We start from the raw sequence: 23,305 nt of genomic DNA, 5'->3' as shown, positions 1-23,305 counted from the left end.
TTAGTGAAATATCAGTTTTATTTCACTGATATATCCCTATAAATCACCGGAAAAGCATAGCAATACGCCGACTTTGTGATCAAACTGTATTATACAATGTACAAAAATACCCTCGCTCAAACAGCCGTATTTGACTGGATTAGGATCAATATAATACAGTGTATACAATATTTGGTATGTGTTCAATAACTACTTCCGTGTTTAAGTGCATACACTATTGCGTAGAATGCAATAATTAGGCTATTGTCAAATCAAATTTGTATGTGCTCTACCGTGAGTAATAGCTATAGGTTTTTCTACTTTCGACTTAAAACATCTCAAACACAAATGTCTCGGAATTATGTCGGACAAAGTGAAACGGGGTGTGGCCATTAGGAGACCAAAATTACGGCCAAACATTCGACGGTACAGGACGAGAATCTCAAGAAAGAGACCCCATCTAAGCAGCAGAGACGTTCGGATCATAGCAAGAACTGTGGCGGAGATATTACACTCCCGAAATTCGACATCAAACAACAGAGGTTTACTTTGTGTTTTAACTTCCGTGTTCATGTATCGTATTGTAGAAGTCAACAGTCAAGACCAATTATTCTAGTTGTTCATAAATAACTGATTCAGTTCTGATACCTAGAGTCTGGTATAACAAAAGTCATCAAAATGCTTCCATGAATGTTAAATGTTATGATATACCAAAGTGCATACCCTCCTCGCAGGTGGGCAAGGTTCACTACTTGTATCCGCCTGGCAGTTTGGCAAGGTTCATTACTGGTACCCGCCTCAAAGTGTGGCAAAGCTCACTACTTGAACCCGCCTCACAGTTGGGCAAAGCTCACTACTTGAGCCCGCCTCGCAGTTGGGCATAGTTTATTACTGGTACATGCATCACAGTTGGGCAAGGTACATGTACATTACCTTTTACCCGCCTCACAGTTGGGCAAAGCTCACTTCTAGAACCCGCCTCATATTTGGGTATGGTTCACCCGCCTCATATTTGGGCATGGTTCATTACTGGTACTCACCTCATATTTGGACAAGGTTCATTACTTAACACTTAATATATGCACATGTATTTTGTCAGTGTCATGGATAAGTGTATTACTCAAACAAGGACATAAAACACATAAAGTAAAACATGCAGACGATATGGGTTTTTTTTAAATTTATTTCACACTAATGCAATCTCATGTATTTGTATGATGTAAATATGAAAGGACGTGTTCTCTTTCTAGACACAAACCTGTCACATTCAAGCCTTCTGAATATCAAAGAATCGCACAACGAACTTCGCAGTGAGTTCGCAGAACTAAAAACAGACCAGGAAGACCTTGAAAGGCGTTTGGATGAAAATGTTGATTCTTTTGAGACAAACATTGAAAACATCGAGGCTAGAATTGAGCATGTGGATTCTCGCGTCGACTATTTAGATGCAGATAATGGGACGACTTCAGAATGTGATTGTGATTTTGATGTCGAAAAGTTCGAAGCTTTGACTGAAAAAGTCGAGTCTATGGAAACAAAGTGGGCTGAGTTGGACAGTAAAACAGGACAGGTAGTGAAGATGGAAACTAAGATGGAAAATATTGGAACACTTCAGGTGAAGAACGAGTTGCGTCAGTCAGTTGACACGTTGGAAGCAAACTTGCGATTTTCAGAGCTAGAAGAAAGAGTCCGAATCATGGAGGCCCGTCTGAACAACAAGGTACTGTTGTGTTATGAGTTTTTCACTTTCCTGCTGCCCTTTTCAATCATTGTATGGCCAACATGAAAATGCGAACTCTCGAAGTTCACATATAGGTGTCATTATTCCTTGATTGCATTCCGAACAAATTCATGATGTGTTGACAGTGATTAGAACGTGTATGAAATTATAAATATATTATTAAATACATTACCAGTCACCTTACAGTTCATTTTCAATTTAACGCGAAGTTCGCATACAAGTGTCAGTATTCCATGACTGCATTCTGAACAAGTTGATCATGTGTTGAGTGTAAATAGGAAGATATAGATTTATACCTTTAATTTACCAGTCACCAGTTGATTACCAACCGCGAAATACATTTATAGTTTATACACCTTTATTTTTAAACCTTTTAACTAAATTTAAGGATTCTGAACGGTTCGAACTTGCTTTCATTCTATCACTGGATTGTCAGGGTATATTTTATTGCCAGGAAGTATATAGTTAAAGGTTCACTACTTATGTTATTTTTCTAGAAAATTCGAGTAGTTGTACGGTAAGAAAAGCTGAAACATATATGGCGAACCTTAATATACTCGTCTGTCATATTTACAGGACACGCCAATCAACGATCCCGTACCCTTCAACGAAGAGACGGACATGACCGAAACCAACAGCAACGACACTGTTGCCACTGAACAATGCGATCCACTGGTCATGTTTATTGCAAATCTTAAACACATACCGACTAATCAACCGTGGCCATTATAGTGTACACATAATGTTTTGTGTATAAAAACGGTTAAATGCCAGACATTTTGGTGCATGCTTATTTGGTTTTATAAACCTGTTTTATCAAATAAATATTTTGAATTCATTGTGTTTAATTCGCACCAATGACTTTGAGTATCTCAGCCATATACCAATTTATGGATGCCATTAAAATGTTCAAAGTGTCAGTTTTGTTACCGGCAATTTATTGATGTCACTAGAAGGTACAAGTTATCAGGTTTGTTACCGGCATTTTATGGACGCCACCAGAAGGTACAAGGTATCAGGTTTGTTACCGGCATTTTATGGACGCCACGAGGTGGAGTACAAGGTATCAGGTTTGTTACCGGCATTTTATGGACGCCACAAGAAGGTACAAGGTATCAGGTTTGTTACCGGCATTTTATGGACGCCACCAGAAGGTACAAGGTATCAGATTTGTTACCGGCATTTTAAGGATGCCACTAGAAGGTACAAGGTATCAGGTTGGTTACCGGCAACCTATGGATGCCACTATAAGGTACAAGGTATCAGGTTTGTAACCGGCAAGTTATAGATGTCACAAGAAGGTACAAGGTATCAGGTTGGTTACCGGCAAGTTATAGATGTCACAAGAAGGTACAAGGTATCAGGTTTGTTACCGGCAATTTATAGGTGTCACTAAAAGGTACAAGGTATCAAGTTTGTTACCGGCAATTAATAGGTGTCACTAAAAGGTACAAGGTATCAGGTTGGTTACCGGCAACCTATGGATGCCACTAGAAGGTACGAAGTACCAGGTTTGTTACCGGCAACTTATGGATGTCACTAGAAGGTACAAGGTATCAGGTTTGTTACCGGCAACCTATTGATGTCACTAGAAGGTACAAGGTATCAGGTTTGTAAACGTTAACTTGTAGATGCCACTAGAAGGTACAAGGTATCAGGTTTGCTACCGGCATTTTATGGACGCCACCAGAAGGTACAAGGTATCAGGTTTGTTAACGGCAATCTATAGGTGTCACTAGAAGGTACAAGGTATCATGTGTGTTACCGGCAACGTATGGATGCCACTAGAAGTTACAAGGTATCAGGTTTGTTACCGGCAACGTATGGATGCCACTAGAAGGTACAAGGTATTAGGTTTGTTACTGGCAAAGTATGGATGCCACCAGAAGGTACAAGGTATCAGGTTTTTTACCGGCAATTTTTTGATGTCATTTAAGGTCCACGGAATCAGATCTGCTCACAAACAGTTGACACGCTGGTACTAGAATGGTCAAGAAACACTTCTTGGGTTGGTACGTGTAGGCTACTTTTTGTGAACTTTGTCATCAAGGTATACATGTGTACATTGTAACCGTTTATAATAACTTTTACGACAGCACGAGGACAGGTATTTATGCGCACATCAGGGAGCCTACTACTTCAGATGAAATTTCGCAAGCCACTTTAACACTCAAGTACAAAGATTAAGTCCACGACCACGTACGTATCTTGCCCCGCAATATGCATATACGTACAGTCGAAACTCGCTATTTCGAACTCTGTTATCTAGAACGTTCGGTTATGTCGAACTTTTCTTTCAAATATCTATGGTTAAGTTAGACTTGGTTTCGGTTACTGTATATCGAATGATTGTTATCTCGAAGTATTCCTGAGGTCCAAACTACTTCGACATAGCGGGTTTTAACTGTATGTATAATATACTTAAACAATAAATGAATCTTAAATATAACATACTCCGGTAGGTGTTGCACCAACAAATAATCATTTTGGTTGAAAAATATATTTCAATAAAAACAAATGGAAACTACATGAGAAGCACCAGAAGAGATATAAAAAATACAATGACACGTATGATTTAGAAACGAATACTGCTGTATACCTGATCAAGATCAGCCAGAATGGACCTTTAACTGCAGAGATAAGTCTGTCTTCCCATCTCGATTGTTCTTTTAAATTTCTTCGTGAAGATCTCTGTATGGACATTCGTCTTATTCCTGTCAAAGAAGTAATATGGGAGACCTATTAGGACGGCTATTTCCCGAGGAATATTGTCGGTGTTCTTCTTGAGCCAGATTGGCACTACCCGGTGCTGTTTGGTTTTTATAAAATCATTGAGCAACATTCTGGTCTGATATTGAACAAGAGCGTCCCCGGTGAATTGTTCAGTCGCTACTATCAATATAAAGCGACAGGTATTGTTTATGTAATCCATCGCTTCGAACTGATCAGTGTTTGCGAGCGGGAGTTCATCAAAAAGAACAATGCTGTATTCAGTCGACACAGTTCTAAGATCTGCTAGGACGTCAATGGCAATGTTCCGGTCATCTTCGGCGTATAGAAGAACTGCATCGTAAACTGGAAAATACGGGAAAGATTTATAACTTTCTGAAAAATGTACAAGTAAATTGATGGCGAAAGCGAACAACTGTAAGGGTTCACTTTTCGGTTTCCATAAATGAGATAACATCGCGCGGTCAGAATGAAACAGTTTGGATTTTATAAATACAAGTTTTAAACAGACTTTTATAATTGAGATAAACATACAAAAAGTTATATAAATTAGTGTTAAGTTGCAGTTTAAGTCGACAAAAAAATAAAACTTTATTGTAAACAAGAGCTCTACAGACCTTTTTTTTAACTTAAAAGTATGGCGAATATATCTAGGAAATAGAAAATGCTGTTACATATTATTAACGAACCTGTTTTCTTCTGTTTAATACTGCTTGTAGATGGAGTATTGAGATCAACATTTGCGCCCGAACTGTCTGGTTCAAGAAGTTCCTGAATCTGTGTCTCTACCTTATTAATTAACACCATGATCTCCTTATTTTCATAACTGGCGGGTTTGAAGATATTTTCCTTGAGAAAGGAATAATCTCCTATTGATATATGACCTCTGCTCTCTAACGTGTTAAGAACATCAGCCATATCATTGCATGACTTGGCTATAGACAAAGGAACATATGGTTTCAAATTTTCTTTCATGTACTTAAAAGGGTCGTCTTCGGATCCAATTTCAGCGCTTATTTCGGCTTTCAGGCTGTGGTGTAGTCGTTTGGCTTCTAGCTTCAAGTGTAATAAGTATAATTTAGAGTTTTATATTTTCGCATTTGGTAAGTGCAAGATAACGAGCCACATCGTAAAATTATTCTACCGCATTTATAACATATCGACCATGTATTATAACATGTCTAAATAAGATAGCAAAAGTATACGTCAACATTTTCCGCTTAAGATATATTTTGATTCTAGGCTCATGTTGAATCAGTTGTTTCATTTATAAGTATAATAAAGTACACACGTCTCTGTGAAATCGTTGTATACATGTATATACGCATTAGCTCTTCGCAAGGATGATTAAGAGTTCAAAAGAATTCTAAAATTGCACCGTGTGACATAGGATCATATGGTAAACTGGTATCAAGACAACTGTGCTCTTTTGATATAGGGACCATTTAAATATCTATTTAACATCTTTTGTTCACCAAGAACAACAACACTCGTTTGGAAGCGGTAAACGGATAATCATACCCGGTTGCTCTCTGTAATTGGATCTTCCGTCCGAAGCCCGATATCTGCTGACGGCCGTGCAGATGAATCCTGTGTCCCATCACCTGAATAGGTATGACAGTATGTACAATGCGCCACTAAAGTCAGTTTAATTTGTACATTTTTACTTTATGATTACAAAAACATTTTGCATAGTAAAATGCGCACAAAATGTTACTTTTAGTAGTTGACACATTAATTAATACTCTTTACACTTTAGCGTACACGTGTACATGTACATGAATATACATTTGTAAACATGTACATATTATATACTGTATACTTATACGATAACGGTCACGTGAAGTATAGTAAGTGAAAAATGCACACCTCGAAAATGTCTCCCTCGCCCGATTCTCCAAATATATGTAATTGTACATCGAAATAATTGTTTAAACTATCCCGCGCCATCGCCCCGATGAAGTCCCCGACTTACTTGTTCTAGATCTGTATTTAGAAGTGAGTAAACCAGCTATTGCTCCAACAGCAGCCGCCCCTAGCAACCCCGCAGCCACCTCTTTACTAAGTAAACTAGACATAACAAACCGTTGTCACCGGGTGTACTTTCTCTTTCAAATCCGAAAGTGACCAAATATAATAGTTGCTTGTGACCTTTTTCAAAATGGCTGCGTCCCTGAATTTCTGACCATTTCATCATCAGTATCGTTCCTAAAGCTTTAAAGATGGGTGACATGACAAATATCGATAAGGAGGATTTGACTGCACCTGTAAAGAATATAGAGGTATAGTTTTATTATCAATTATATTTCAAAGAATAGTTTAATATGCTTTTGTTATACAATTTCGCGGCTTCTAAGCGTAATATTTAAGTATTTTTATGGAAAGTGGTGAAATTTAGGTACGGCAATTATTTCTACGGCATTTATTTCTACCCTTTCATTTCTGTTTAATATAAAGGGACGGATTCAGGAATTGATTTATGGAAGTTTTAAGTTTGTTTTGCTAATTGTCGGCAGTCAGGGAAATTATGATAACATTATTTGCAGACAACATTTTTGGATGTATAACCATTTTGTGTTACCTTCTTAAATGCTTGATAAACTTAGAAGTATAAAAATAAATTAAGTCTAATGAATTAATGCCTTTGGCGAGATGATGGCAGTTACTGTGGGTCTGGGGAAAAAAGCCATCTTTAGGACCTTCATTTCGCTATTGATGAAATGCCATAAAATGAAGCCCCAGCCTTTGTATGGTACTACTATTTAATGTCATCATATATTATAGAGATTTTGTGAGTGTGTTTTGTCATTTTGCAAGTGAGCGCTAAAACTATGCGCTAAAATATCTCGAAAATAAATAATTATATCTAAATTCTTATCCCGACTTATATCCTAAACTCATGACTACATGTAAATTGCTGCACTGCATTTTACCCTTGAGTAAAAGATGAGGGGAATGGGTTTCTTGACTCTGCCAGTACAAAAATTTATGAAAAGACTTATGGCGTCTATTTATACATCAACTAATGCCAGTTCATATTGTTGTAGCGAAAGGAGTCCTACTAAAATTAAGCCAGTTATCTTTTGTTATTGAAGTAGTTCAGCTGACAAAGCCTTATACTTTTAGATTTGTTTGGAGAAAACTATGATGATGTCACATTAGTGGGCAGTCTTCCCGAAATTATAAAAATTCTGCCTGTCCAGGACAGGCACTTTGGAAGTTTTTGCCTGTCTGAAAATTTTTTTGCCTGTCCAAACAAATATGTCATTACATAGTATACATTAAGAGTAAAAAAAAATAATGTCAACTGTTTCAATGCTTTCCTTATTTAGTTCACAAAAAAACAACAACATATAAACACTACATTGACGCTGCCATTAAGGTGCTTTCTGTTTTTCGGTAATTCCACCAACCGCCACCATTTTGACTGCAGACGAAGTAAATTGAGTGCCGACGATTTTGATTGTACTTTGTTGCAAACCAAGGACCAATCTAAACAGTTGTAATTAAATGCTGTTACTGATGAATCGTATTTACTCGTTTACCCCCCGGGAATCAACATCATGACATATCGGAAATCGGAAATGTCCGACTTTTGGCGATCTTATGTGACGTCAATATCAGTATGGGGTCGACTGACTACCGCAAAGGCAAATAATTAGCGAAAGTTTTTATAGACATTTTGCTTTCAAATACCTTTCGCTATTTAGTCGTTGCAAAATATGTCGGTCATTCAGATCGTCATTTTCGGAAGACTGAGTGGGTAGGATCACAACTTTGTGTCACATTTAAACATACATGCCATATCCACCGGTGGGGTTAAAAATCCCCGGATTTGATTCACCCCTTGATCTCCCAACGTGGGAACCAATATCCCACGGATTATTTTTTGAAATATGCTTATCAACTTTTAAAAGAAAGAAAGTGATAGATTTATTTGTAATACCGGTAATGATCAAAGGCAAACATATAAGACTGTCTGAGAAATGGAAGAAATGAACAATGTTTGTAATATTTATTTTATTCTCTATTAGTCTGAAAGTGATCATTTCTATGATAAACTTTGTTCTTCAAGTGCTTACCATTATACAGTCTTAGTATATGACATCACAGTTTTTCATGAGAATATGATGATTTATATAGAAACATTAATAAAATACTTTTAGATGTTCAAAAAGGCAAAAAGATCCTAGCGCTGTAGCAATATGTTTATTGATCAAAATCCCCTGGTCTAATGTTAAAATCCCCAAGTTCAGAACAAAAGTTGAAAAAAACCCTGGAATGGTCTCCAGAAATGGCATGTATGTTAAATAGGGATGCAAACGAATGGCAAAAATGATATTCAAATATTCGGTAATTCTTTCAAACGAATATTCGATATTACCAAACTACATCTTTTAAAAGTTGTAGTAATTATAATGTTCGCTAAAGTAATAGCCGTGGCCTTTTAGTTCAACTTTGTCATAACCACTACGCGTGGCGGACCCTGAATTTTACTAAATGAGCCTCTTAAATTCCTCATTTTAAAAGAACAAAGTAATACAATATGATAAAAAAAAATATATATTCATATTTGTAAACAACGTGAACTTAGATGGATTTCTGTTCAAATGGCGTTATACGCCAATGGACGGTCTTTCCGTAGGATGAACATCCTCATTCTAGGATTGACCTCTACTAAAAAAATGGAAAAAAAACCAAACCAACTCGGGAACTATTTTATTCCTTAATTGGTAGAGGCATTTAAAGTTACCGAAACTATTTGGATTTTTGTGTCACTTGTCTTACAGCCAGTTATTGTAAAATTACGGGGGCTTTTTATAGTACCCTACAATATGTCCCTAAATGACATATGACGCGTGTATACTGTATTTTCATCACATTAACACCTCTGGTATAATGGAACAATCGTTGTAAAAACAAGAAAAACGAATCTTAAACACAACAACAGAGTTGTAGGCAAAATATTTGTTCTTACTGGTATATTTATTCAACAACAAAACATCGAATATTCGAATACCGATTTTGACATTCGTATACCAAACGTTTGATCGAACATTTGAATATTCGAACATTCGTTTGCATCCCTAATGTTAAATAATATTTCTTCATAAACTTTTATTGCTTTTTAGTAAAAATATTGATTTTTTTTTCTACTTTTTCTCATTTGTTGATCACTTGGACTCAAAAATGGGCGTATGTATCATCATAATATGCATGTATGTTTATGGGGATAAAGTTGCAATTGCAGATTGAGTAATGAATATACTGATATTATTTTCAAGGACAAATGGAAGCTCCTGCCGGCTTTCCTGAAGGTGAAGGGACTGGTGAAGCAGCACATAGATTCCTTCAACTACTTCATCAATGTCGATGTAACTATTTCTTTCTCTATATTTGGCATAACAAGACAGTTTAGACTATATAATAATTTTTAAGAATCTCAAGCTAAAAAGCTCTCATTCATAAGTTTCTTTTGACAAAATGGGTCTGACCTGTTGATTTGTTTTAAATTAGTATTGTTTCCTTTGGCATTACATGTAAGTATGCATCTGCTTGTTCATATTAATGGCTCTTGAACACATTATTAAGTTCTCCTTCATTTATTTCAAATTAAATTAGACAAATGAGTCCAACCCAACAATTTACTTAAAACTATTCAGAAAAGAAGATAAAGCTATATAGAAATTTGTGATAATTAAAATTGGCTTTGTCTGGCAATTCAAAAGATTCAGTGGCAGCATCATACGATCATTTTATTCTCGTCTGTCTTCAGATAAAAGAGATTATGAAAGCCAATGACAAGATCACCAGTGATGCAGACCCAAACTTTTATATGAAGTGAGCAAATGATTGTTTTACCATTCTCAATTTCTTATTTCATTTAGCCAAACCAATATGTGTTGACTAAATTTAAGGTGCTTTTCACCAATTTGAAGATTGAGGAATCTTTAAATAAACAAACAATCCTACTATTCATGACAACAATTTTCACCTGGCTTAATTTCTTTTGTTGTTTAATCTGACTGAATATAATTTATATGCAAGCTTGTTAAATTTAGCAATTTTGTAATTGTTTGATACTCTTCTTTACATTGATACCATTGATGAACAATGGTCAAAGTGTTTTCTTTGTGATACCAAGGTACTTGAACATCTATGTCGGTATGCCGGACGTTGAGGAAGGCTTCAACATAACCAAGCCTATTTCCCCACATGAGGTATGTAGTATAAACATTTATTAATTCGTCTGTAGTTGAAGAGATAAAAAAAAAGCAACGTTAATGCATATAAAACATAGTCATGTTGCCGCAGCCTAAACGCACTCGAACTTTAGTAATTGTTAAATTATGCGCTTTTCAACAATCGAAAATGACTGTTGGCATCTTCTAGCAGTGCTCTACTTTTATTTTGATTTGGAAAAAAGGTTATACAAAATAAGAATGAATGCATTTTCTACAATTGATATGAAGTACATGGAGTAAACCATAGTGTACACATGGACGAGTCCCATATATCAGGTTGGTAACCATAAATAAAACTCATTTTAGGCCACATCAAGTATTATTTTTCGGAATAACCTCATTTTTTTTACCAATAAAAAGATGAAAAAAGGTGTTGTGAACTGAAGACAGTTGAATTAACAAAATGCAATTCAATGTTATAACTTGTCTCTGTCAACTTCTCGAAGACTGAAACTGATGTATACGGTAAAATGAATACTTTGTGGAGAATTTCCTTTAATTTACACTTATGAGGGAAAATAACATTGTTTTTGCTCAGGATTTTATTCCAAATGTAATATTATACTGTATGATACAAATATTTTGCCTTTGCCCGCTAATGTTTCTGAAAAGAACAGAAACAATCTAACAAACAAAAAATTATTTAGTGTGACTTTAGCTCGCTGATGATGACTCACTGAGGAGCATCTGCTATATAGAAGGCCTTCATATAAGTACTATTACACTTACCAGACATCAACTGTGTATTTTGTTATTTGTATTATGCATTATTTTTGTCTGAAGTGTTGAATTCTGTTTACAGTGCCGGTTGAGAGACATGACATATTCAGCCCCGATAACTGTGGACATAGAATACACGAGGGGCAATCAGCGCATTGTCAGGAATAACCTTCCTGTTGGAAGGTTTGTATAGTACTAAAATGTTTTTTTTACACATTTAACTGATATATATATATTTAAAAGTATTAAGGCAATGATAATTTTATGTTGTTATGGAATAAAAGGCAGCATAAATTATTTTGCTAGATTTTTTCACCAAAGAATGAAAAGCTTTTCACTTCTTGATAATTTCGATTATTTTTTGATGAAAGTGATCACACGAGAAGCTTTATGTTTATATTATTAGGAAAAATAAAATACTTTTAATGTAATACACCCTGCCATTACTTCAGTATATGACTTTTGAAATAATTAACATGCTTATTATGATTACTCAAAGCCTTCTGGACTCAATGAAATTTTACATGTGATTACCCAGAATGCCGATTATGTTGCGGAGCTCTAACTGCGTTCTCAACGGAAAAAGCCCAGCAGAGATGGCCAAGCTGAATGAGTGCCCCATGGACCCAGGTGGCTACTTCATTGTCAAGGGTACGGAAAAGGTCTGTCTTATTCAAGAGCAGCTCTCCAAGAACAGAATGATTGTTGACACGGATGTTGGTCGCAAGGGAACAGTTGTCTGCTCCGTCACAAGGTGAGTTCACCTCACAGTGGAATGTCACAATATTTTACATCATATTGCTTTCTAGTCACTCTGTTTTGGTGCTTAAGTTGATCTTAAATATACACAAAAGATGTCTGTTAAAGAAGCAAAACTACAAATGTAATATCATTGTATTTGCCTAGCATTTTTTGTGGCCTACTACTTGGCTGTAGGAACACATGTTACAAAATGACCATGCATTGTGTTCAAATTTTCAGTTCCACACATGAGAGGAAAACCAAAACAGATGTAATTGTGAAACATGAAAAGTACTACATCAAACAAAACTCATTCACAGAGGTGAGTAGTTGGATGAGATTCTAAAATGATGTTCAATCTAACCCTGTTGGCTTGAACTCTAATTATTAAGAAATCAGTCCTTTAGATCCAGTTCGAGCCAATGATGAAATCGAGCTAAGCGAGTTTGAGACAATGGGGCTCGACTTTTGGATTTCCCAAGCTAATCCTCAGGTACCATGTTAAAAAATTTATGAATTATTTTCATAGACACACGTTACTTCAGACGTAATAGAATCATTGGTCTGGTCTCTGGTGTTATGTTTATTTTAGGGATGCAAACGAATATTCGAATATTCGAATATTCGATCAAACGTTTGGTATTCGAATGTCAAAATCGATATTCGAATATTCGGAAAAAAATAGTAATGATACTAATTCTCAATAAAGAAAATTAAAAACCTTTTGCCTACAACACTGCTTTTGTTTATAAAGTTTGTTTGTTTTATTTTTACAACGACTGGCCCCTAATGCCAGAGGTGTGAATGTGATGACAATACACTAAACACGTGTCAAATGTCATTAAGGGACATATCGTCGGGTACTGTAAAAAGTCCCCTTACTTTTACAATAACTGACTAGGAATCGGCTTTAACACCAATGTTTTGTCTTGGCTGCAAATTAAGCTGGGCAACATAGCTCAAATCGCCGTGATGATATGAATGCCATGTACTACAATAATGTTGTTACATATATGTGCTTTAAATTGTTTTCCATGTTTCGATACAATGTTCGCGCTTTAAAATGTGAATGTATAGTATAGCGTTTAAGGAAATTTCCTCTATTGTTGAACACTGGATGAGTCAAATCCAGATATGTTTTCTTTTATTATTTTACTAGTTGCCAAGTTGGTTTGGGTTTTCCATAGTTATATTTAGTCAATTTAAAGATCAATCTCAGAACGAGGCTGCTTGTCCTACGGAAAGACCCTCCGTAGGTGCAAAACGCTATTTGACTAGGAATCCATCTAATTTCACATTGTTTACACATATAAAGGCAGCGGAATTGAAATTATTCGATTGTGTTGTTTGTCTGTTTATAATGTATTTTTTTTCTTCCTGAAAATTGGAAATTTCAAAGGCTTATTTGGGGGAAATCGGGGTCCGCCGCTACGACAAATAGGGTCAAATTGCCCCGGCTATTACTTAAGCGAATAATAATAGTGGTTTACTACATCTTCCAAAATATGTATTTCGGTAATCGAATATTCGAATATTCGATCGAAAGAATTACCGAATATTCGAATATCAATTTTGCCATTCGTTTGCATCCCTAGTTTATTTGGTTCCAGATCTGATACATGAATTTCAATAGCCTAAATATAACTTTTTATTTGTACCTGCATGAGAAAAAACGCAGTTGTGAATTCTGGGTTACATTAATTGTATTATTGTTATGAATATGTGAATAGAAAAGAAACTGATAAATGTCTATCTGTATTCTTTTGATCAGGTTTTCAATAAACAAGTTAAAGGTCACTGCTGCTTCTTGATTTTCACAAACTTTCTGATTGTCCTCATTGAAAACTGGCAGTGATTTCTAAAAATCACACTAACCCTAAGTTTCTTATATCATTTATCCAAGTCACATATTTGAACTTGATAACACACATAAAAATAGTTTATCATGATTACCTTAAATATAAATTCTTTTGAAAAGATTAAAGACTCAATTATAATAGAATATGACACAATTTGTCCCCGGTATGAAAACTGTGTGCTTACTTGTTATGAGGGACTTCAGATGTTTTTTAGAAATTGGGATCTGGTCCTGCCACATTGCAGTCTTTCAAGTTGTTCTCTTCATGTTGGCATCCACTTGCATTAATCTTGTCTGAAACTGCTTTGGGAAGTTTTTAACGCCCTGTTTTACTAATAACACATACTTTCTTCATTACAGGACATTCCGATAGCAATCCTGTTCAAGGGCATGGGGTTTGAGTGTGAACAAGAGTTTGTGCAGATGATCGGCAGTGAGGAGGAGGTACTGGCTATGATTGGTCCATGCTTAGAGGAGTGTCACCGTGCCGGGGTCTTTACACAGCTACAGGTAGGACATGAGTGTGTGTATGTGCGGGGGGATCAGTGGAGTGTCACCGTACTGGGGTCTTTACACAGCTACAGGCAGGAGTGAGTGTGTGTATGTGCGGGGGGATCAGTGGAGTGTCACCGTGCTGGGGTCTTTACACAGCTACAGGTAGGACATGAGTGTGTGTATGTGCGGGGGGGTCAGTGGAGTGTCACCGTGCTGGGGTCTTTACACAGCTACAGGTAGGACGTGAGTGTGTGTATGTGCGGGGGGATCAGTGGAGTGTCACCGTGCTGGGGTCTTTACACAGCTACAGGTAGGACATGAGTGTGTGTATGTGCGGGGGGATCAGTGGAGTGTCACCGTACTGGGGTCTTTACACAGCTACAGGTAGGACGTGAGTGTGTGTATGTGCGGGGGGTCAGTGGAGTGTCACCGTGCTGGGGTCTTTACACAGCCACAGGTAGGACGTGAGTGTGTGTATGTGCGGGGGGATCAGTGGAGTGTCACCGTGCTGGGGTCTTTACACAGCTACAGGTAGGACGTGAGTGTGTGTATGTGCGGGGGGATCAGTGGAGTGTCACCGTGCCGGGGTCTTAACACAGCTACAGGTAGGACATGAGTGTGTGTATGTGCGGGGGGATCAGTGGAGTGTCACCGTACTGGGGTCTTTACACAGCTACAGGCAGGAGTGAGTGTGTGTATGTGCGGGGAGATCAGTGGAGTGTCACCATGCTGGGGTCTTTACACAGCTACAGGTAGGACATGAGTGTGTGTATGTGCGGGGGGGTCAGTGGAGTGTCACCGTGCTGGGGTCTTTACACAGCTACAGGTAGGACGTGAGTGTGTGTATGTGCGGGGGGATCAGTGGAGTGTCACCGTGCTGGGGTCTTTACACAGCTACAGGTAGGACATGAGTGTGTGTATGTGCGGGGGGATCAGTGGAGTGTCACCGTACTGGGGTCTTTACACAGCTACAGGTAGGACGTGAGTGTGTGTATGTGCGGGGGGTCAGTGGAGTGTCACCGTGCTGGGGTCTTTACACAGCCACAGGTAGGACGTGAGTGTGTGTATGTGCGGGGGGATCAGTGGAGTGTCACCGTGCTGGGGTCTTTACACAGCTACAGGTAGGACGTGAGTGTGTGTATGTGCGGGGGGATCAGTGGAGTGTCACCGTGCCGGGGTCTTAACACAGCTACAGGTAGGACATGAGTGTGTGTATGTGCGGGGGGATCAGTGGAGTGTCACCGTACTGGGGTCTTTACACAGCTACAGGCAGGAGTGAGTGTGTGTATGTGCGGGGAGATCAGTGGAGTGTCACCATGCTGGGGTCTTTACACAGCTACAGGTAGGATATGAGTGTGTGTATGTGCGGGGGGATCAGTGGAGTGTCACCATGCTGGGGTCTTTACACAGCTACAGGTAGGATATGAGTGTGTGTATGTGCGGGGAGATCAGTGGAGTGTCACCGTGCTGGGGTCTTTACACAGCTACAGGTAGGACGTGAGTGTGTGTATGTGCGGGGGGATCAGTGGAGTGTCACCGTGCTGGGGTCTTTACACAGCTACAGGTAGGACATGAGTGTGTGTATGTGCGGGCGGATCAGTGGAGTGTCACCGTACTGGGGTCTTTACACAGCTACAGGTAGGACATGAGTGTGTGTATGTGCGGGGGGATCAGTGGAGTGTCACCGTGCTGGGGTTTGTACACAGCTACAGGTAGGATATGAGTGTGTGTATGTGCGGGGGGGGTCAGTGGAGTGTCACCGTGCTGGGGTCTTTACAGTTTGGACTTGCGGGCTATGATGCCCCCTTGTCGAAAGGAATATCTTTTGAGCTAGGGTCTTCACTTAGCTATACATGATAGGCTCAGGTGATCAGGTCAGTGCAGTGGTGAGGTTTTAATTGGGAAATAAAGAGGTGGTGCTGGCAGCAGTTTCCTAGTGTCTTTAGGAGTGTTGGGGTGGGGGTATTTTAGTAAGAATGTTGGGGTGGGGGTATTTAGTAAGAGTGTCTGTGGGGGTATTTTAGTTAAGAGTGTCTGTATTGGGTTGAGTGGGAGAATTCCCCTTGTCTTTAGAGAAAGTGGCACCATGCAGGGTTCCACATTCGGCTGGAGGTACCCATACTGTGTTATGTGAGTGTTGTCTTGTATATATTCTGAATTTCTGTTTATGACAGCTTCATCTAAGTGGGATCCTTAACAAGAGATACATTGACATTGTGTATATTTCAGGCCCTGAAGTATATTGGCACAAGGATACGCCAGCGTAGAATGTGGGGTGGCCCAAAAAAGACGAAAATAGATGAGGCTCGGGATGTACTTTATGGCGTTATTCTCTCACATATACCGGTATGCTTTATGCTTTACTACATTTATATTGATTATTTATTTATTATTAGATGTAGGGAACATTATCGACTGTAAAGTAGTGATAAAGGTAGTCATATTCATAAAATGATCTGCTGTGTAGGCAAATCTCATCAGATTATCAAACATATCTGATGAGTTGTCAATTTGTCCTATGTAATTGCCAAGTATGCAAGACAAAACTGTACCAAAAAAAATCTTGATAATTTTCATTTTAATATTCAAAGGTTAGAAAAACCTTATATTTTCATTAACAAATCAGTAAAGGTTGTCAATATGCAGAGTTATTTCTATCATCCAGAAAATATCAATGCTTTTTTTAGGTTGTAGACTGGAATTTCAAAATGAAGGTAGTGTACCTGGCTTTAATGGTTCGTCAGGTCATCCAGGCCCAGCTGGGCATCGTCATGGTTGTCGAAAGGAGTGTAATTTCTATTAACCAGAATATATCAATGTCTTTGTAAGGTTGTGGACTGGAACTTCAAGATGAAGGCAGTGTACCTGGCTTTAATGGTTCGTCGGGTCATCCAAGCCCAACTTGGCATCGTCAAGGCCGACGACAGAGACTACTACGGTAACAAGAGACTGGAGCTGGCTGGATCACTCGTCTCACTTCTGTTTGAAGACTTGTTCAAGAAATTCAACAGTGAGGTAAGTAATACACCAGTCTAATTCTACCGCCAGATATATCTATATATAGAAGTTGCGTTTTTTTGCATCCAATTGCATCTCCAAAATATCATGTCGACATAGGCTAATGTGCACCTGCCATTTCTTTCACATTCCACAACTCGATATCTAGCCATTCCTGTGTTAGGCAGCGTCTTGGAGTATTCATCACAACCATATTAGCACTAGCTGATTTTGTTTAAACTGACTTATTTTATATCAGTTTTGATTTATGTTTATAGGTTCAGTCTTATATAAGTAAATTCCTTTACCATCTTGGCTTTGTTGTGTGAAGATTTAAAGTATGCCATGGAAGGTAATAACTATTATTTGTAAACAATAAAGTTTTAAGACTTGTAATGAAGGTTAATTTGTATTTAATCAATTGCGCTAACTTCTGCTATACGTTCTTCTGAGCAAGCCTTTGATTAGCCTGGATCTTCAATGAGCTGCCATTTAATTCAAACATTTATGGAACTAGTTTAGGAGGTGTTGTAAGGTGAGCCTTTGGCAAAAAGGCTTGCTTTATATCTTTTCCATAACATGTTTCATATTTATTTTATAATAAATGGTATCTATTCTATGATTGACAAGACACATACCTTGCTTAAAAGGAAGATTTTATTCATTTTTTGATAAAAAGTTTGGAGCTATATTATAAGTCAAAATGTTTTCAATGGTTGTATAACACTGAAGCGAGGATCGCATGAAATAGAATACAGTTTTTATAAGAAAGAAGGCTATGAAGACTACAATCTCCATAATGTTTGCCTGTACAATTTTGACAGTTATATGCACTTACATCAAATACTTGCTAAAGGATTTTATCATGTTTCCTTTAGTTGAAGAGGATTGCTGATATAACCATACCCAAGCCGCGGGCAGCGCAGTTTGACATTGTGAAGCATATGCGCCAGGACCAGATCACCAATGGGCTGGTGAACTCTATATCTACAGTGAGTTGTCATATTTCATAAACAAGTTAGTATACAAATCTGCGCGTCTGTGTTGTAAGTCATACAAATTGGAACAGTTCTTGTTTTTCTATCTTAGCTGAAGCTATAATTTTGACAGATGGTACCTACTAGTCATTTAGTTTGATTTTGGATTGACTTATGAGAGTCATGTAGAAAGAAAAAGGATTTTTTATTTTTATACCCCCGACAAACCAAGTTTGAAGGGGGTATATTGGAGTCACCCTGTGGTCGGTCCGTCGGTTTGTCTGTCGGTCCGTTGCAATTTACCTTGTCCGGAGCATAACTTAAAAACTACTGGATGGAATTGGATTAAACTTCATACAATGGTAGAGCATAATGAGAGGAAGTGCAGTGTACAATAACCATAACGCTATTTTTGCCTATTACTGAGTTATTTCTCTTTGTTACTTTTTATTGTCCGGAGTATAACTTGAAAAGTACTGGATAGAATTGATTGGAACTTCATACAATGGTAAAGCACAATGAGAGGAAGTGCAGTGTTCAAGAACCATAACTCTACTTTAGCTAATTACTGAGTTATTGCCATTTATTTGGGGTTTTTGCTGTCATTTTTTTCCAGACATTAACTTGCAAACTACTAGATGGAATTTATTAAAACTTAATACAATGGTAAAGCACAATGAGAGGAAGTGCAGTGCACAAGAACCATAACTCTATTTCAGCTAATTGCAGAGTTACTGCCCTTTGTTACTTTTTGCTTGTTCGAAGCATAACTTGATAACTATTGGATGGAATTTAATAAAACTTCATACAGTGATAGATCATAATGAGAGGTAGTGCAGTGTACAGGAACCGCAATTTTATTTCAGCTCATTACAGAGTAACTGCCCTTTGTTACTTTTTCTTGTCCGGAGCATAACTTGAAAACTATTGGATGGAATTTAATAAAACTTCATACAGTGATAGATCATAATGAGAGGGAGTGCAGTGTACAGGAACCACAATTCTATTTCAGCTAATTACAGAGTTACTGCCCTTTGTTACTTTTTCTTGTCCAGAGCATAACTTGAAAACTATTGGATGAAATTTAATAAAACTTCATACAGTGATAGACCATGATAAGAGGAAGTGCAGTGTACAGGAACTGCAATTCTTTTTCAGCTAATTACAGAGTTACTGCCCTTTGTTACTTTTTCTTGTCCGGAGCATAACTTGAAAACTATTTGATGGAATTTAATAAAACTTCATACAGTGATAGATCATAATGAGAGGAAGTGCAGCGTACAGGAACTGCAATTCTATTTCAGCCAATTACAGAGTTACTGCCCTTTGTTACTTTTTCTTGTATGGAGCATAACTTGAAAACTATAGGATGAAATTTAATAAAACTTCATACAGTGATAGATCATAATGAGAGGAAGTGCAGTGTACATGAACCACAATTCTATTTCAGCCAATAACAGAGATATTGCCCTTTGTTACTTATTTCTTGTATGGAGCATAATTTGAAAACTACCGGATGGAATGTAATAAAACTTTATGCAATGGTACAGCACAATGAGAAGGAGTTCAGTGTACATGAATCATTACACTCTTTTAGCAAATTACAGAGTTATTGCCTTTTTCTGTGTGTTTTTTTTTTGTCAAACTTTTGTCCGCACAGTAACTTGAAAATTACTAGATGGAATTTCATAAAACTTCATACAATGATAAATCATACTGAGAGGCGGCGTTCAGGGGTATTAATCACCTTCAGTGATAGCTCTAGTTTTTTATTTTCGACTTCTATTTGGTGTTTGAGAAATTGAATATATGATTAATTATATACAGAAATAACAAATTATATGGAAATTTCTATTTTCAAGAATTAAAGCATTTCTGTTCAATGAAGGAAAAAGGCAGGCTATTGCCATGGCCTAGATTTCATAGTTGTCTTTATCTGTCATGCCAAAATTTTATTGTTTGCTGTAATGTAGAAGCCATTGTCACTTACAAAACATGTTTGAAACTTGACACGCATCATTTTCACAAATGCATAATTAGTGATATTAGTCCCTTCAAATGCCAAACTAGTCCACATGATAGTATTGTTCCTGTATTCTCTCAGGGCAACTGGACAATCAAGCGTTTCAAGATGGACCGCTCTGGTGTGACCCAGGTGCTGTCGCGCCTCTCTTACATCTCCGCTCTTGGCATGATGACACGTGTTTCCTCACAGGTACCCTTAGTTGATTGTTAAGTTGTCATTCACTCTGTTTATTACAAGAGTAACAATGGATATGGTATGCTCTCAGATTTAAAAAAAAATAATTACAAATTAGATTATGGTATATTATTCCTTTATACTCTAGAAAATACACTGTTGGAAAATAGGCTAGCTAAAATTGTAGCAAATGAATATCCATATTCACTGTAACCTCGGCTATTTACTCATTCCTCAAGTTGTGTCTCAGGTGTGCAATTGAACATCCTTGTTTCACCCCATCAACTATTCAGGAGTATGGGGTTTCTCAGTCAATTTGCCTCTAGAGGGTATTTAATACATTTATCTGTTAAGAATTGTCTTGGTACCGAGGATGGTGTCAGCACAGTAGTGTTAACACCTTAAGCTTTGGCCGTAACTCAAAAACCATTAGAAATATTCACATGCACATGTTTTTAGTGACAATATTCATATGTGTAGCAAGCCTTGTTACTCTATCTTAAATGATAATTGTCAAGTTGAACATATGAGAAAAGAATACATGCATTTGCATCTGACTGTGGCATTCTTTCTTATATTGAATGAGTCAGTTATTAGGGTCAGTATTCATAAAATATCTTAAAGTCATTTCCTAACTTACCGTAAGTCGTTTTCCTAAAATTTTCATTGTCAAATTGAAAGAAAGGTTTAAGTGTTTTTAAGATAAAAGTACATATTTTCAATAAAGTCAATGTATTTTAGAAATGATTAAGTTGAATTATAACTTGGCTAGTGAAATACTTAAATTAGGAAAGTGACCTAAGTTAGGAAATGACTAAAGATGTGTTATTAATAGGACCCTGGCCAGATTTCTGTATACCCTTTTTACAGCTGCAAAACCAGCTTTTGCATACTTTATCTCTAGTTATCGCATTCCTCCAGAAGAGTATTTTCATAATACATGCTTACCCTTGTTACAGTTTGAGAAGACGAGGAAAGTGAGCGGTCCTCGTTCCCTGCAGCCATCACAGTGGGGCATGTTGTGTCCGTCAGATACTCCAGAGGGGGAGGTAAGTTTGTTTTCAACGTAGGAGCAGGCAGTCATCAATATGCGATTTTCTTAAAAAACTCCTCAATACTTAATGCTCATCATTATTGTAAGATTTTCTTGAATAAACTCAAATATATATAACAAAACCCAAATGTTTTTCGTGCCTGGGGTTGATTCGGGCTTATGGGCCTTTGTTTAGTAATGTTAGACTATGGCATAGCACAATGTGAGAGTACTCAACAAAGACTGGTATCAAAATAGATAATGAGAACCAAGTGGAATTCTCTGTTAACAAACAGCTGCATAGGAGTTGGAATCATAGTCCTCTTTTGTGAATATCTTAATTTACTGACCCCTGAACTTCACATTTGTCCTCCGACCTCGGCTAATTGAACATACTTGTAATAAACTAATCAATTTTGAGGATTTTATAAGGAGTTATGCCCATCTTAAGTTATGCTGAGCAGTGAGCTTTAATATTATAAACTTTATATAACTCAAGCAAATTACCTAGATCTTGATAGAAAAATATCCTGTTAAACTTTTCTTCTTAGAGAAGGGTCTCCTTTATGCTCCTCGTCCCACTGAAGCCCTTTCATTGAGGACTCACATGATGATATACTATGAGTGGGCCTTGATTGTCTGCCTGGCTTTTATACTGGGTGTATTCTTGTTTAATATTTATTAAAGTACATTTTGGTGAGAGTGGTCCAGTGGTCTAGGTGTCCGCTTAAGTGTCTGCTTATTACCAAAGTGGTTGTGAGTTGGATCTTCAACAGGAGATCAGTCACATGGCCTCTCAAATGGACATTAGTACTGGGGCCATACATGTACATTTTTTATAGACTCAAACTCAGAGTCAGTCTAAGACTCAGACTCAGGCTATGCTGAGACTATTTTAAATTTCGTATTCACTAAAGATTTTAGACTCAGCAAAGAAAACTTATCTCAATGATGCAAGCAGTATTTTTTCGCTAATCACGTTCAGGTTCCTACACAAGGATGCAGACTTGAGTTTGATACTATAAGCTATCAGCTTTCTTTACAATGAAGCTAAAGAAATTATTATAGACATTAAGTTCCTCTTTTTTTCTGTATAGGCTTGCGGGCTGGTTAAGAACCTGGCATTGATGACTCACATAACGACAGACCATGAAGAGGCCCCGATTGTCCGTCTGGCATTTAACCTTGGAGTAGAAGATATACAGCTACTCAGTGGGGCAGAGATCACAAGCAAACATGTCTTCACAGTCTTCCTCAATGGTTGGTTTGTGTAGATTATAATTAGTTCAGGATGCTTTCATTAATATGTTAGTGAACATTCATGAAATGATGTACATGTAAAATCGAACCCCATTGGCTCGAACTCGCTTGGCTCAAACTTGATGTAAAAGACCGATTTCATAATACTGAAGGTAAGCATTTCAGCTTAGCTCAAAATCCCCAAGGCATTAGGTATTTTCGCTGGTCCATGGAAGTTCGAGCCAACAGGGTTCCACTGTACATCATGAATGGTGCATGTACTTATTTGTATTTTGTTTCTGATTTACTAAAACACGATGTATATTATTTATCTATGTTTATGAAATTTA

At 37.5% G+C, this 23,305-nt stretch overlaps 3 protein-coding genes across 4 annotated transcripts in view; 2 read left to right on the top strand and 1 right to left on the bottom strand.

The window, feature by feature from the left end:
- The first annotated feature begins 97 nt into the window (after positions 1–97).
- Positions 98–2,558, top strand: LOC128236596 (uncharacterized). Its single transcript, XM_052951567.1, has 3 exons — positions 98–521; positions 1,230–1,699; positions 2,297–2,558. The coding sequence occupies exons 1-3, from the start codon at positions 341–343 to the stop codon at positions 2,450–2,452; spliced, it is 807 nt and encodes a 268-aa protein (XP_052807527.1). The 5' UTR covers positions 98–340; the 3' UTR covers positions 2,453–2,558.
- Positions 2,559–3,632: 1,074 nt separating this feature from the next.
- LOC128236595 (uncharacterized) lies at positions 3,633–6,630 on the bottom strand. Of its 2 annotated transcripts, XM_052951566.1 has the most exons (5): positions 6,426–6,630; positions 5,972–6,054; positions 5,140–5,506; positions 4,320–4,795; positions 3,633–3,701 (listed from the first exon to the last, which is right to left on the bottom strand). In XM_052951566.1, exons 1-4 carry the CDS (start codon positions 6,526–6,528, stop codon positions 4,347–4,349), a joined length of 1,002 nt encoding a protein of 333 aa, XP_052807526.1. In that variant the 5' UTR covers positions 6,529–6,630; the 3' UTR covers positions 3,633–3,701; positions 4,320–4,346. The 2 variants fall into 2 exon arrangements, with proteins under 2 accessions (XP_052807526.1, XP_052807525.1); XM_052951565.1 differs by lacking the exon at positions 3,633–3,701 and having other exon boundaries at positions 4,211–4,795; positions 6,426–6,629.
- LOC128236592 (DNA-directed RNA polymerase III subunit RPC2-like) overlaps positions 6,601–23,305 on the top strand; it is a 29,929-nt gene continuing 13,224 nt past the window's right edge. The window contains exons 1-14 of the mRNA XM_052951561.1: positions 6,601–6,732; positions 9,736–9,825; positions 10,227–10,291; positions 10,596–10,671; positions 11,498–11,598; positions 11,954–12,169; positions 12,397–12,478; positions 14,375–14,524; positions 16,739–16,855; positions 17,339–17,524; positions 18,385–18,498; positions 20,588–20,698; positions 21,643–21,732; positions 22,814–22,976. Coding sequence (XP_052807521.1) covers positions 6,673–6,732; positions 9,736–9,825; positions 10,227–10,291; positions 10,596–10,671; positions 11,498–11,598; positions 11,954–12,169; positions 12,397–12,478; positions 14,375–14,524; positions 16,739–16,855; positions 17,339–17,524; positions 18,385–18,498; positions 20,588–20,698; positions 21,643–21,732; positions 22,814–22,976 — 1,621 coding nt within the window. The 5' untranslated portion in view covers positions 6,601–6,672. The remainder of the gene's footprint in view (positions 6,733–9,735; positions 9,826–10,226; positions 10,292–10,595; positions 10,672–11,497; positions 11,599–11,953; positions 12,170–12,396; positions 12,479–14,374; positions 14,525–16,738; positions 16,856–17,338; positions 17,525–18,384; positions 18,499–20,587; positions 20,699–21,642; positions 21,733–22,813; positions 22,977–23,305) is intronic.

The sequence above is a fragment of the Mya arenaria genome, chromosome 6, assembly GCF_026914265.1.
Source record: "Mya arenaria isolate MELC-2E11 chromosome 6, ASM2691426v1".
NCBI classification, from domain to species: Eukaryota; Metazoa; Mollusca; class Bivalvia; order Myida; family Myidae; genus Mya; species Mya arenaria.
The sequence above is the reverse complement of the archived record's forward strand: the minus strand, read 5'-3'. Positions and strand labels throughout refer to the sequence as shown.

Excerpts from the sequence above, each read along its gene's own strand:
- LOC128236595 (XM_052951566.1), bottom strand. The coding sequence starts at position 6,528 with ATGTCTAGTTTACTTAGTAAAGAGGTGGCTGCGGGGTTGCTAGGGGCG. Across the intron at positions 6,055-6,425 it reads TAAATACAGATCTAGAACAA|GTGATGGGACACAGGATTCA; the intron begins GTAAGTCGGGGA and ends ATACCTATTCAG. Across the intron at positions 5,507-5,971 it reads CAATTACAGAGAGCAACCGG|CTAGAAGCCAAACGACTACA; the intron begins GTATGATTATCC and ends TTACACTTGAAG.
- LOC128236596 (XM_052951567.1), top strand. The coding sequence starts at position 341 with ATGTCGGACAAAGTGAAACGGGGTGTGGCCATTAGGAGACCAAAATTA. Across the intron at positions 522-1,229 it reads TTCGACATCAAACAACAGAG|ACACAAACCTGTCACATTCA; the intron begins GTTTACTTTGTG and ends TTCTCTTTCTAG. Across the intron at positions 1,700-2,296 it reads AGGCCCGTCTGAACAACAAG|GACACGCCAATCAACGATCC; the intron begins GTACTGTTGTGT and ends TCATATTTACAG.